General features: G+C 40.9%; 1 protein-coding gene across 2 annotated transcripts; it reads right to left on the minus strand.

Moving 5' to 3' along the window:
• Positions 1-508: 508 nt before the first annotated feature.
• Positions 509-9,712, minus strand: C16H1orf52 (chromosome 16 C1orf52 homolog). Of its 2 annotated transcripts, XR_011494831.1 has the most exons (4): positions 9,223-9,712; positions 8,799-8,925; positions 8,390-8,588; positions 509-3,415 (listed from the first exon to the last, which is right to left on the minus strand). XR_011494831.1 is itself a non-coding variant. In XM_070486747.1 (3 exons), the coding sequence occupies exons 1-3, from the start codon at positions 9,496-9,498 to the stop codon at positions 3,342-3,344; spliced, it is 549 nt and encodes a 182-aa protein (XP_070342848.1). In that variant the 5' UTR covers positions 9,499-9,551; the 3' UTR covers positions 509-3,341. The 2 variants fall into 2 exon arrangements, 1 of the variants encoding a protein (XP_070342848.1); XM_070486747.1 differs by lacking the exon at positions 8,799-8,925 and having other exon boundaries at positions 9,223-9,551.
• Between the last annotated feature and the right edge of the window lie 5,675 nt (positions 9,713-15,387).

The following is a 15,387-nucleotide window of genomic DNA, read 5'->3' on the forward strand; positions in this document are numbered from 1 at the left end:
CAGGCGGCCCAGTGTTTCGTTAGTTCGAATCCTGGGCGCGGACATGGCACTGCTCATCAGACCACGCTGAGGCAGCATCCCACATGCCACAACTAGAAGAACCCACAGCGAAGAATACACAACTATGTACCGGGGGGCTTTGGGGAGAAAAAGGAAAAAATAAAAAAAAAAATCTTTAAAAAAAAAAAAAAAACCTACCTCATTAGGTTTCTGGAAAATAAACTATTAGTATATGATTGAACTATGTGAACTCAAAAGCATCACACAGCATTAAGGGTTAAGATTAGTAAGACAAGTTTGCAAATAATTTCAGATAATATTAGTATTTTAATGGCTAAAAAGCAGTTTTAAAAAAGCAATTTCCTCAGTAATGTTCTTTGATTCCAGTCAGAATGTTTTCCATAAAACTCTACAAAGTTCTTTATACTTTGAATTTTAAAATATGGCCCACAAATGCTTAGTTCTTTTCTCAAATTTTACCCTCGTAGGAAAGAAAGTCATTCATGCCTGACATGGCTCAACTTCTTTATTTTAGAGACAAGAAAACAATCAGAAATATCAAGTGACTTTATTCCCTAAAAAGGAAGCAACTTGGATACAGGATTTTTCTTATCTATATGGATTTTGTAAGATTCTTCTCCACTGGGTTTTCGCTAGCTGAACCAAACAGCTCCTGACTTCAGTACCCACATGGACACTTGTTTCACAAACGTGTTCTCAGGACATCTCTGAAGAGAAGAACCCATTCTCTAATGTGGTGATGGATGTAGAAGAGTGACATGAAAGTACATTTTCCAACCAGGGATACTTCTGCGGAAGGTTAAGCAATCCATGAGCAAGTTCCTTTTCCCTTCCATTTTTTGGCCATATTTTGAAAAGAAACCCAACGAAATACAAATGGCTGAGTCAGACTACTCCAAAATATTTAGCCTCCTTCTTCCTGAATTCTCTTTTCCCTACTTAAATTAAAACTAGCCTGACCTGTACTAGCATAGGTGCACATCTTCCAGCAGTTGCTTAATAATCTCCCAAGTGTAGCCACTACCTGTCCTAAAACACAACATACACCCTGCCTGCCAAAAAGAAGTGATGTTTGCTTGCCCTCTTTCTGTTACCGTCTAGAAAGGAGGCTCAAAGCACCACTGTGACTGATTTAGTGAGCTTTTTGTTTTCTGCCATAAACTATTTGATCTAAGTTGGGAGTTGAACCAATGAATGGTAAACGGAGGTTAAAAAGAGTTTCAGGCAGTGGCTTGCTGGACTTCTTGTATAAGGGTTGCTTTCATGCTAATTTAAAAACCTTGTAATATTTCAGTAACTTCTGAGATATCTGCTCCATCAACACATGCATCCAGACTACAGATTTCTCCAGATTTAGGAATCACAACCTCATAATTATCACTGTTTGTTTAGTTTGATGTCACACTGGGGTCATGCTTTACCAGCATAGGATTCCAAAACCCTCCAAATTCTTCATATACAAAGACTTCAATCTTACAAGTTTCTTGATCAATTTCAAGATTCATATACAGTCATGTGTCACTTAATGATGGGGACACATTCTGAGAAATGAGTTGCTAGCGATTTCATCATTATGTGATCACAGAATGTACTTACACAAACAGATGATATAGCCTACTACACACCTGGGTGTATGGTACTAATCTTATGATGGGGCCACTGTTGTATAAGCAGTCTGTCCTTGACAGAAATATCATTATGCCACGCACGACTGTATTTGTAAACTTAGAGGAGGAGCAGCTGGAGAATTAGTTTTTGTGTCTGAGATAGACTGGAAGCCATCATACTGTTATGTTCCTTCCTCGTTCCACAAAACACCACGGCTGGCACACTCACTCTTAATAACTTTTACAAATTTTAATCTACTTGATCCATGTTCTCAACCAAACAAATTTTATATAGTTTTTCAAATGTTGGCTTCCAGCATGTGGGAAAATAATTAGATTGGGAATTTTTTACAACTCAAAGACTGATGTCTTTAATTTTTCATATACACTAAATGTGCAGTGTCCTGAAATGAATCTTAAAGGCATAAGAATCATGGAAAGATTGATGCAGTGTGCAACCTCTCCTTTTTTATCATTCAAAATGTTACACATAACTGCACTGCATTTTGGACTGTAGAACTCAAATCAAACATTATATCTTCCAACTACCTCTTGTTCATTTTCTTGAGTATGATTATATGCAAAGCATTAAAATAGGAACTGGGTAGAGAAAACATGTAGAAATAGAGTAGCCAGATAAAATAGAAGATGCTCAGTTAAACATGAAATTCAGAAAGACAAATTTTTAGCATAAGTACGCCCTAAATACTGCATATACTCAAACATTATTTGTTGTTTATCTAAAATTCAAATTTAACTGGGTGTCCTGTATTTTTATTTGCTATATCTGGCAACTCCTTATAGAAGATTCCTTATCTACAGCAAACCTATTTAACAGGGAATTTAATGAGCAATCATAATACAAGGCATAGATGGTAAGTGCAGTAATACAAACAACCAGGGGAGGAAAAGATCTCCACTAACTGCCACAGAAGAGCACCTGGAAGAGGCAATTACAGTTACTAAAGGCCAAGTCAATTGTGATTGATGGACGGGAGGGTTCAGTGCGATGATTTTGGTGTTCAAGTGTCCTGAGTTAAATCCCAAATTCCTATCTCGCAGCCATGTAACCTTGGACAAGTTCATCTCTCTTTAATACAAAATGAGGCTACTCATACCTGCTTTACTAGGCTCTCTGAGGATCAGAGACAACATGCACAAAGCACCTGGAACACACAGGAGGCACTCCAAAAATGGTAATACCTACTATTAAAACGTCACATGGCAAAGAGCATACTTGTCACAAATATTTAAATGTTAATGTTATGCTGTAATAGTAATATTGAATAAGTAATTTTATTTCCATGATCTATTTACACTGTACAAACACTGTTGAAAAGCACCCTACAAGTTCACAGTACATTACAATATATTTACTTTAAAAATAGATTCCTTTATAAAAGGTTCATAGAACATTGGCATTTCAACATGTGACAAAACTCTCAAAGCATGTCACCAATTCTGTGATACCAAGAATGCTTCCGAGTATTGTCAATTGCACAATCACAAGTCACCATTTCAGTTTTAAATACAGAAAGTTTTAAATAAGAAATGAATTCTACAGTGGAAAGTTCTTGCAGCAATACTTATAGTTAATTGACACGTACTTTCATGAAGATGTTGGATCACAGTAATTTACAATACCAACTTAATCTGCTGAAAAAAACCCACTTCAATAAGTTTCGCAGTCCAGAAATTCTTGTCATTTGTTTCCTATTTTTTCTTCTTTGCTGTTTCTCCTGGTTCTACTTTGCGCTTTTTAGAAGTATGCTCATCTTTTTCATCATCTTTAAATAGGAAAGGAAAAGTTTCAATCAGTAACTTTAAGAAAACACAACAAAAAACACATTAGGCATTAAAATTTCATTGACGTCACATCAACATCATCACCCTCATCAACTACTGTTTCTTTCAAAGATTCCCGATAAAGACCAAAGATTAACTTTTAGAACTCTGATTTAAAGTGTAAGTAAAAATAGAGATTTTCTTCAATTGTAGTGTTACATAAAATTCATAAAGTAAGCCTTCAGTACTGTATTAAGGTAGCTTAAAATGAAAAAAATCATATTTCTTCTGAAAAAGCTGCTCCCAAATATTCTACGGTATATATCTTGTGTATATTTAAATATTTAAATATATAATCTACATTTTATAACAATGGAACATACTCTGTTTTCTTTTTTCCAAAAACTATTAATTTAACCATGACATTTACATGGCTATCAGCTGTTCTTTCCTTTTCAATCTGCTTTCTCTTCCTCCAAAACAACTCCCCTCCCTGTCTCACCCCCCTTTCTCCCAATCCTTATATTCTGAAGTTACAAAAGCGCTCACAGGCACAGACATTTCACTGACACTTTATTTTCACTTTTGTCCTATGTAGTTAGTTCTACTCCTGCTGACCCCCATTCCTAGGAGGGTTGAAATATTCTAATGGCAACAGAAAAACTGACATCTTCCTCCTCTTCATATTATGGAGAATTTGGGGGAGCGAGAGTGGAGAAGAACCTCACACTAAAACAATGTCCTTTACACTTTCCCAAAATGTTATCACTGTCTGTAGCCACAGAAAATTTCTAATTAATAAAAACGTCAAACCTGAAAACGTGGACCCTTTTATTCAATTACAAAAATCCAGCTACATGATGGTTCAATAAAATGCAGGGTAGCACAGACCAGCTGCTAATTCCCAAGTCCCTCAAGAAATGAGTGGCTTTATTTTAAGAATACCATACAGACAAAAAAAATGTAGAAGATGTTATGATTTATAAAATACAAATTTATTTTAAGCACATTACTGAATTCCTTGTAGCTTCTGACTTTATTTTCTTGATCAACAGATACTCAAAGTTCAACAAATGTCTTGTGGTGGCCTATAAAATATTTTGACATTGAAAGGGGCCCAGATTAGCAAAATCGGGCAACCAGTGATATGAGATCATGAACTCTTCATGGAGGTAATCTATTTAAAACCTTAAGCCTTCAATTCTCTTCTGTGGACTGTACCACACTCAGAATATCTCCTTTGTTGGATGCGGACAATAACTAGTATCAACAGCAGGGGATTCACCTTCACTCATCTTCAAACACAGCATGGTGGTGTTATCCATAAATTTCAAGGAGCATTATGGATTTATGTAGACAGGAAGATAACATACAATTCAGAAGAATGACTCACCCCAGGAGTTTACAAACCAAAGTTTTAGTCAGTAGTTTATCATGTACACACAAAAATATTGGCTCTGGAAACCAAATGATATGGCACATATACCTCAAATACGCCAAGGTTTTTGTTTTCTAATTGGAGTTTAATTACCACCATGCTTGACTTTTGAGATTATTTTCAGTAGCAATAATACAAAAATTGAAATTACTAACTCTACTATAAAATCCAGTTGACGCATATTAAAAAGTTGATCTTGAGACATTTCTTGTTTGCCACTTAGTACACGTAAAAATGTACTAACAATAAAACCACAAATCACTGAGTTTGGAAAAATAACTTCCTAACAGTGATTTGAACAGAAGAGCTAATGCCATCTAGTGACATAACAAGGCATTGCCTTAAGAAACAGTGCACGAAAAAAATCTGAAATGTTCATTCACCAACTTTACTGATGTGCCAATTTACTACCCATGCACTAGTAAGCAAACAATTTTTCTGCTATGGAACTCACGTCACCTAAGGTAAAGAAGTTTAAATTATTAATACGAACTAACTTTCTAAATTCTTTTTTTTTTTTTAAGATTTTCTTTTTTCCTTTTTCTCCCTAAAACCCCCCGGGTACATAGTTGTATATTCTTAGTTGTGGGTCCTTCTAGTTGTGGCATGTGGGATGCTGCCTCAGCGCAGCTAGATGAGTGGTGCCATGTCCACGCCCAGGATTAGAACTGATGAAACACTGGGCTTCCTGTAGCAGAGCACACGAACTTAACGACTTGGCCACGGGGCCAGCCCCATAACTTTCTAAATTCTTAAAGAAATATTAGCTACTTTAGCTAGCATCTCAGGATTAATTACATGTTAATAAAGCTACAATTAATATCTAAGTCTTACTGATCTACATTTTACCAAAAAAACAAGAAGTGCTGATAAGTAGCAAGACTCAACGACGAGTTTTGAATCTTTCCCAGCTCCTCCTCTAAAATATTTAGAAGACGCTAACTGGCAAAAAAGGCCAAAAGGGAAAAAAATGGAAAGAAAAAAGTAAAAACAAATCTAATATAAAAATTAGATAACTTAAAGAGTGTGGAGTTTCCAATACAAAATACTTTATGAATTTAAAAAGTAAGTATGGGGGCGGCCTAGTGTCTCAGCAGTTAAGTTCGCACGTTCTGATCCGGTGGCCTTGGGTTCACCGGTTCGGATCCCGGGTGCGGACATGGCACCGCTCGGCAAGCCATGCTGTGGTAGGTGTCCCACACGTAAAGTGGAGGAAGAGGGGCACGGATGCCAGCTCAGGGCTAGTCCTCCTCGGCAAAAAGAGGAGGACTGGCAGCAGTTAGCTCAGGGCTAATCTTCCTTAAAAAAAAAAAAAAAATGAAGTAAAAACGATGTCGGGGAAATTGACTTTACAGTGATTTTGTGAACATGTTATGGGAATCTGAATTGGTAAAAGCCACTTCTAAAAAGGAGGTACTTATTACAAAAAGAAGACAGTTATGTTCAATAATCAACATTAAAGTCAAAATTGAAGATTCCAGAATTCTTTTAATTTTATGATCCAGCTTTAACGTGGTTCAGCATTGGGTCCTTTTGTTTTTTGATACTGTCTACATTCACTTGCTGATGGAGAACTATCAAATGATCAAAAGGAGAGAAACTATCTATGGGAAGAGCAGTGTGACTTGCACATATTTGGAACTCCGTGTAATTGAACTCACTAGGCAAGCTGGAAAAAAGAGAATTCTTTCCACTTGTTTATCCTGATATAATCCCAGCCTTTTCCATACAGGGACAGACAGAAGAGCAGCAGCCTATGGCAGCCTAGTCTGAGCATCAACTCTAGTGCCCTTACGGCCATTCTCCCCTCAGGACAGCTACTTCTCAATTACTCTAGTCTGGAAAACATTAAGAGACTACCCCAGTTTAATAAGGTATCACTTCGGTTTAAAGACCTGAATTTGAATGCCTATTCTGCCTCTTCTAGCTGGGTGAATTTTTTTGGGCGAATTCTTTAATCCGAGATTGTTTTCTTATCTGTAAAATAGTAATAATGAATCATGTACCACTTCTGTAGTCAGTTGCTAAATAAAAAACTTGTGTGAAAGTACCTATTTTACAGCTTGGCATTTTCTAGTTTTGTGAGCTTGGACAAGCCACACAAGCTCTCATTTCCACAGTTCCCTGTCTGGTTTCACAATGTGTCATAAGGTTTAAGGATTATTTATGCAAAGTATTTTTATTAATTATATCAAATACTATACAATTTGAGGTAATATAAATGACTACTTCATTTGGCGTCTCCAAAAAGAAGTCATTTACTGAAGTTAGGCCTTCCTTACTGACTTCTAATCCACATTGGGAAACCAGTGAAATAAACAGAAAAACCAAAACTGGAATAAGAACTCCTACCAGTGAGTTACTCTTTCTCTTAAAACAAAACTCTCTCCATGGTTGTAAAGGGAGGTAAGTAAGTAGCCCTTATATTATGACAAGATCAGAAATCTGTGTAACAAAAATGGTACACACTTTTATAAAAATGATAGTCCAAAATACATAGTTCAATTCAACAATTATCCACTGAATACATACAACGTACTACAAACTGTGATACAATCTTAAATAAGACCTGGACCTTGCTGTTTAAGGAACTCATACACTTATGAATAATCCCATTAAAGGTGGTAAGTGCAATCAACAGCATTAGCACATACAAGGTAAGGAGGAGCAAATAATTCATCAGAGGGAGGTCACATCTTAGATTTTCTTTTCTTCCGAGTTGGATACTGAAAGATGAATGAGTTTGACAGCCAAAAGGGAAGGGAGAATATTCCAGACTAAGCTGCAACATATACTGAAATGCACGGAACCATAAAATAGCATGGCCTACTCACTTCTGAATTCCAAGATCTTAAAGTGCTGGAAAGAGGGCCATGTGAAATGAGGGTGGTAGGGCCTATCACAGAAGGCTTAGACTCTACCCTGTTGGTGAAGGGTTTTGAGTAGACATGACTTTTAGAGAGTGAACAGTAGCTGCAGTGTGAAGCGGAACTGGGGGTGGGGGCTAAAAGTGTGGAGGCAGAGACACTGTGATTACTTACAGTCCAAGTAAGAGAGGAAATTACAATATTATGAACATGACAACTAAGTCATCATCTTCCTATTACTATGTAATAATACTCAAATTCATTTTGTCACACTAATTTTAGCTCTAAAGCATACTGTTTTATTATAAAATGAAGCCTTCAGCACTTTACAGCTGCAATCACAAGAAGCCGTGAATTAACTCCTGTTCTAATAACAAAGCACCATAAATCACATATACTACTGGTTGAGATACCGACGATTTCACTTTAAAGCCTGAATAATTTACGATCTTTCTCTAAAAGATAGCAAATGCTACTGGTTGAGATATTAGCCTTCACTTTAAAGCCAAATATATACAATCTTTCTCAAAAACACACCAGAAAGTATCTAAAGACCATCAAAATAAGTTTGTTAACTTGCTAGATTTAAATTCATTCACTAAATATCTCGTTCCTTTTAAACCCATCAAAGGGACTGAAAGGTATTACCGCCGAGGTCGGACTCTCCTTACCGGATTCCACCGTCTCCTCCCCTTCCGGTAGAAGCCTAGCTTTCTTAGCATTCTGTGGGGCATCGTCACCATTGTCCTCATATATGTTAGACCATTTTATTGCCATATCCAGCTCTGGAGGCGGAGGTTTCTTCTCGGTAGTGTAGGTCTCCGGAGGTGGTACATAGTTTGACTTCCATATTTTGAATTCCTTTGGAGGCTGTTAAGCAAACACATTGAGAAGCACTGTGACGAACCGAGGTTCCTATAATCTGTATGGGCACATGCACCTCCCTGCCGTTTGCTTATTGTTCAGGCTCATTTTTTTTTTTAAGGTTTAAAGACACATTTTTCCATCAAAAATCACAATACTGTTAAGTGAAAAGCCAAAGGGTTCCCTATACGAAGAAAGCTAATAACTTTTAGTTACCAAAGAAGCATCCAGTCTCAGAGATACTACGCCAAGGCTGACCCCTTCAGGAGGCTGCAGCAGACACTGTCTTGGAGGCAGCACCGCAGGCACTTCGGCGTCAAAGGGAAGGGGTCTCGGGGAGAAGCTGCAGCGGGGTGGGGCGGGGAGTCACCACCGTTAGTCCTCGCAGCGCGGGGTCGGGGCACCGAGCGCGGAGGATGGGGTCTCCTCACAAGGGGGCGGGGGCTGCGGGTCGGTCTGACACCCCCCAGGCTGGGGTGGGGGCTAGGGCTCCCCAGGGCTGGGGGTGGGAGGGGCGGCGCGGCATCCCGCAGGGGGTGACTGCGTGTGGGGGAATGGACAGCCGGTCCCCCAGGAGGGGGCTCGGGAAGGGGGGGCGGAGGCCGGGACCGAGATCGGGAACCGGGGTCGGGGACCTCACCTCCTCCGGCGCCTTGACGACGTGCCTCTCCCAGTCGATCTGTTTGTTGAGCGGATTGTAGAGAAAGGCCGGCCGAGTCACGCTCCGGAACAGCTCGTCGGGTCCCGGCAGGCGCTTCTCCGCCTGGTTCCCACAGCCGCTCGCCGACTTAGCGGGATCCGGGGCCCTGCGACTCGTCTCCTCTGGCTCGCTGTTATCCTCCTCGTCCGAGGAGCCTGAGCTGCTGCTCCCGTAAGCCGCGAAATAGCTCAACGGGTCCTTCTCCTCCGCTGCCATGACGGCTGCGCGCGACGACCAAACGCTCCGCCGGAAGCCGGAAGCTGCTCCAGGGCCCGCCCCGCCGTTGGCCCCGCCCCCAGGCTCGCAGATGCGCTCGGGGCTTGCGCCCCCTGGCGGTTGTGCCGAGATTCCGCTCCCCCGCGGAGGGATAGAGGCTGGAGGCGGGGCCGCGCCCATCCCCAGGCTGCGGCTTCTTTTGCTCGTTCCTGAGGAGCCCTGAGGTGAGAGAGATCCTGAGCCAGTGGTCCCAACCAAACTTTCAGCGTTCAATAAGAATTTATTAAAGGCACAGAGGAGCTAAGGATTTTGTCTTTTCGCTGCCGCCTCACTTAAGCTCTTGCCCAGAAAGACTAGGCATCTCCTCTTCAAAATAAAAATTACTTTCAGTGTGCTTCCCTGGGTCGTCATGGAAGACGTCTACGGGCCGTGTGGACTCATCAAGTCACAAACTGAATCCTCTCCTGCTTGACCTCAATCTAGCGCGCTGCGAACAACCTCTCTTTGATGAAACTGCTCTTGGATTGCATCCCACCACTCTGGGGGGTCCTCCAAACTCTGGCTTCTCACTGTCAGCCTCCTTCGATGCCTGTTTTCTCTGTATGACCCTTAAACGTTGGTGTTTCCCAACGTATTATACCTTCTTTCAGCAATACTAACATCTTGTAGAGGGTGTTACAAAGCAAATCAGCCATCTCTTTCCATGGCATTAACTACCTTATGCTTGTGACTCCTAAATCTGGGTTTCCAACCCCCATCTGTCCCCCCAAGCTGTGGACTGGACCTCCACCTGGCTCTTAAACTTTCCCTATGGACATCCTGCTGGGGCCTCAAACACTCATTTATTGGATCTGTAACTAGTCTTTCCATATAACTTGTTTCTGCATTTGTGTTCCCCCTCTTAGTAAATGACACAACCATGTGCCTAGTTACCAGGGAAACTAGAAATCTTTGAGGATTCCTGGTGAACTAAGAGGGAATAATACTCAAATGAAAGTGATAAAGTTTTGGTATCAGAGAAAAGCTTTATAGACCCTATGTAAAGATACCTGCTCATTCAGATGATACTCCCACTCATTTATAACTTGCCATTCCTGCTGGAGGTAGGCTCCTGGGGGCAGAGCTATGTCTATCTTGTTCACTCCTCTTTCCCAGTCCTATAGCACAATGTCTGTGAGCTCCTTGAGGGGAGGAGCTGGACTGTGCTTTGGTCATTTTTAAACTCCTGGTACCCAGCTCAGTGCCTGTCACTAAACAGATGATCAATGAATATTGTCTATTATAATAATTTATGAGAGGGGCTGGCCCCGTGGCCGAGTGGTTAAGTTTGCGCACTCCACTGCAGGCAGCCCAGTGTTTCGTTGGTTCGAATCCTGGGTGCGGACATGGCACTGCTCATCAAGCCACGCTGAGGCAGCATCCCACATGCCACAACTAGAAGGACCCACAAGGAAGAATATACAACTATGTACTGGGGGGCTTTGGGGAGAAAAAAAAAATTTTTTTAAATCTTACAAAAATAATAATTTATGAGAATGTAGGTCTAGATAAATGTTTCTCAAATTTTTCCATCCAAGTGCCTATGTTGACAAAGGAAAATGATGGTTCCAAAGTGCAAAATTTGGGAGTACCCCAAACCATCCTCACTTTGACACCAATTGCAAATTTTTGCTGGAAGTACTCACAGAACTCACTGAAAGCTGTTTCGCTCATCATTATGATTTATTGGGGCAAAAGGACATGGGTTAAAATGAACCACAGGAAGAGGTGCATGGGGCAGAGTCTAGGGGACTTCCACCTGCAGAGCTTCCAGTTGTCCTCTCCCAGTGGAGTTGTAGACAGTACTAACTTCTTGCAGCAAAGGTATGTGACAATACGCATGGAGCTTGCCAACAAAGCAGGCTCACTGAACCTTGGTGTCCGGAGTGGGGCTTGGTCATGCAGACATAGTTGCTTGCCTACGTGGTTGACCTCAGTCTCAGTCCCTCCACAGGTCAAACTGATACCGTGTGGCCCAAAGCCCCATGAGCATAAAAATTTGGGGGAATACAGCATAATATCTTGCAGATGTATGCAAATGTTATATCCTAGTGGCTAATATAGCTTTTATTTTCATATACAAAATAAAATTACTTGAGTAAAACCGACACTCTAAGAAGATAATCACATTTATTCTGTTGCTTTTTGAACTGGCCCACTGTTGAATGCCTCTGGGGTTGGGGTACCCCAGTTAGATAGCATGAGTCCCTGTTTTCAAAGCCACCAACAGCCTCCATGTGAGCAAGTCCAAGAACCACTTCTTATTGACCTTTTAACAAGATAGGCCTCCTTCATGAGACACTTTTTTCTCTTGCCTTTCGCTAGATCATAGCCCCTTTAGTTCTCTTTCTATTTCACAGCGAGGGCGCTGTTCAGTTTCCTCTGTTGCCTTCTTCTCTGTGTCACCTCCAGATGTGAGAGCACCTCAGGCTCAGTCCTGGACCTTCCTCTCTTTTCTATCAACCCTCCATTTCAAGGTGAATGCACCAAGTACCATGGTTTTAAACATCATTTTACATTAAGAACTCCCACATTTATATAACCAGTCCAGAGGCCTTCCCTGAACATCAAACTCCCGTATCCAATTTCCAACTTCGATGTCTAACAGGTCCCTCAAATTTAACATATTTGCAGTACGTTATCCACCAAGATGGCTGCCAACAATTCCTGCCATCCCTGTGCATGCATGCCGCTCCTTCCATGAAGAGGTGGAGTCTATTTCCTCTCTCTTTGAACCTCGGCTGGCCTGCGACTTGCTTTGATGAATAAAATGCTTCCACTTTTGCTCTCTTGGGAGCCCTGAGCTGCTATGTAAAGAGGTCCAGCAACCCTGCTGAAGATACCATGAAGAGATAAAGAAGCTGGCCAGCTCCTAGCTAGTGCATCCATGCCAGTAAGTTGCCAGACATGTGAGTGAAGTCATCTGGAATTATCCAGTCCTAGTTGACCCTTTAGAAGATTCCAGGAATGATGCCATGATAGACCATCAGAAGAACCACGCAGCCAAGTCCAGCCTAATTTTCAGGATCATGAACAAAGAAATGGCTGTTATTTTAAGCCACTAAATTTTGGGTGGTGTGTTATGCAGCAATAAATAACTGAAAAACATGTCCAAAACTGAACTCTTCATACCCTACCCTCAATACTTCACACTTCCCAGTCTTCCCCATTTCTCTAAATTGTACCATTATTAATCAGGTGCTCAGGAGAAAAATCAGAAAGTCTTGTCATTTCAAGTTTAAAATATATTCCAAATCCAAACACTTTCTACCAATTCTACCTCTACTACCCTCATCTTTCGCTTGGACAATGGCAGTAGTCTTCTTTCTTTATTGCTAATTTTTCTTGATGTTTAATAATCTTGAAATTGGTTTGGATTCATGGATTGCATTTAGTGGTCACGTGTCTGAGTCTCCTTCAACCTGGAATGGTTTCTCAGTCTGTAACTTTTATGACCTTGATATTTGGAAGATTGTAGGCCAGTTATTTTGTAGAACATGCCTCAGAACCTAATCCTAATGATTAGATTCAGGTTACGAATCTTTGGCAGGAAGATCATGGAAGTGTTGTGCTCTTATTGAATTCTGTCAGGAGGCATGTGATTTCCATTTGCTCTGCTACTCATGATTTTAACTTTGATTTGTTCGTTTAAGATGGTATGTGCCAGGCTTCTCTACTATAGTTTTTCCTCCTTTCTAATCGATACGTATTTTAGAGGGAGGTACTTTGAGACTATGTCAATATCCCATTCTTTGCCAAACTGTTACTTGTTCATTTATTTATATAAGCATTGACTCATGGTTTCTTATTTCATCCAATGAGTGGCAATCTGTTATTATCATTAATTATTTTAATGTTAAAATTGTCCCAGATTTACCCTGTGGGAGCCCCTTCAAGCTGGCTTCTATGCCTTTTGGACATGCTCCACCATGCTTTGAGCATTTGCCTGCTTTCTGACACAAGATATTCCAGGCTTATCTTATATGTTGCCCTGGAATTAGACATTTTGCCAAGGAATTCTGATTCCTTTTAATGGAGAATGGTACTCAGAAGCCAAGATCTGGGTGCCTAGTGTGCTCACTGATAATGAGGTATTAATGTTCCAGGTTCTCTCAGGGCACAAAGTTAACGAATGTATTTATTTCTGTATCTATTGAAAACTTTTGAGTTCACATTGATACTTCTAATTTTAATCCACTACTACTGGATTCCTTTCAGTTTTCTCTCTTGCCATATTCATAACTCAATTTCCAGATTGAGAAATGTGGCTCCCATTATCCTAAATATGTTTTTATTTGATCAGTCCCCAAGTATGAAGCCAATCTTCCATCATCGCTGCTGGCCCTTCCCTCACATGGATGCCCTGCTTACCCTACTTTGGATCTGATATCCTGCACTGGACTGCCCTTCTACAGATGCCCTCCTCACCCTGTTCCTACCTACAACCTCAGACTCTGATGTTGGACACCCCTACAGACACCTTCTTCACCAGGCTTAGGCTCTGACACCTTGCGAGTGGACACCTTACTCCGGGCCCTGACACTCTGCTGAGCCATGTCTACACCTTTCTTACTGCACTCAAGCTGACAGCCTATGCCAGGCTACCCATCAGAATTGATACTCTCATTCCATTTGAGTCTCAACACCCTATATCCACCCCCTACCCCATGCCATCCACATCCTATTCAGCCTCCTACACTCTAATCTGGACCCCTACTACTTCTCCCAAGCCCTGCTGGTGCAGATACTTACTGCGCTTGGCCCCACATAATGAATGGCTCGTGGATTGAATTGTTAAAGAAGTGCAGCGAAGAGAATGAAAGGTACAATTAGAGGAAGGGAAAGAGAATTGAAATGTTGCAATAACCTTCTATTGATCTCTCTGCTTCCATTCTGTCCCCCTCCAATCCATTCTCCATACAGCAGCCACAGTGTACTTTTAAAACACACATCAGTTATCACTCCCTTGCTTAAAACCCTCCAATTGTTTCCCAATTTAGAAGAAAATCAAACTTCTTACAATGATCTGTAAGCCCTTCCACATTTGATCCTATCTGTGAAACGTCATTTCAATCCAGGCTCCCCTCTGTCATCTCTCACACTTCCATTCCAGCCACATAGGCCTGTGTGGTCCTCACTAACTCATTCCTGCCTCAGGGCCTTTGTACTCCATGTTATTTCTGCCTTAACTTTCCCCCAGAACTTCACACAGCTGGCTTCTTCCTGCTTACGATTTAGGTCTCAGCTCAAATGTCACCTGCTCTGAGAGGGCGTCCCTGATAATGCTATCAATACTTTTCCCCAAGTTACTTTGTAGCTCATACATGCCCTATTTTGTATCCATGGCAAACAGAATTATCTGGGTTTCCTTGTTTATTTTTTAACTGTCTCCACCAACTAGAATGTGAGTTCTCTGAGAACACAGACTTTGTCTGTTTTGTTTATCACTGTATCTCCAGCACCTACAATAGGTACTCAATAATTATTGAATGAAAGAGTGAAAAAATAGATAATCTCTGCTCTTTCTGTCATTTAATAAACGCTAATAAGAGAGCAAGAACTTGTGGAAAGAACATTGATCTTGGAGTCAATCAGTCCTGGATTTTAATCCTAAAGAGCTGTGTGATTTTTGAGTCTTTTACTTTATTCTGAGTTTGTTTCTCATGTGTACAAAAAGGTGACAATAAAACCTCCCTTGCAGGGTTATTAGGATTAAAAACAAGATCACACATGTGGAAACACCAAGCATGGTATTTGGCATTCAGTAAGTCTGTGGTTTCCAAACATTGTTGCATGTTGGAATCACCAGGAAATCTTAACAAACTTCCGGTGCCTACCTTCCACACCCAA

This window comes from Equus asinus, chromosome 16, assembly GCF_041296235.1.
Source record: "Equus asinus isolate D_3611 breed Donkey chromosome 16, EquAss-T2T_v2, whole genome shotgun sequence".
Lineage (NCBI taxonomy): Eukaryota > Metazoa > Chordata > Mammalia > Perissodactyla > Equidae > Equus > Equus asinus.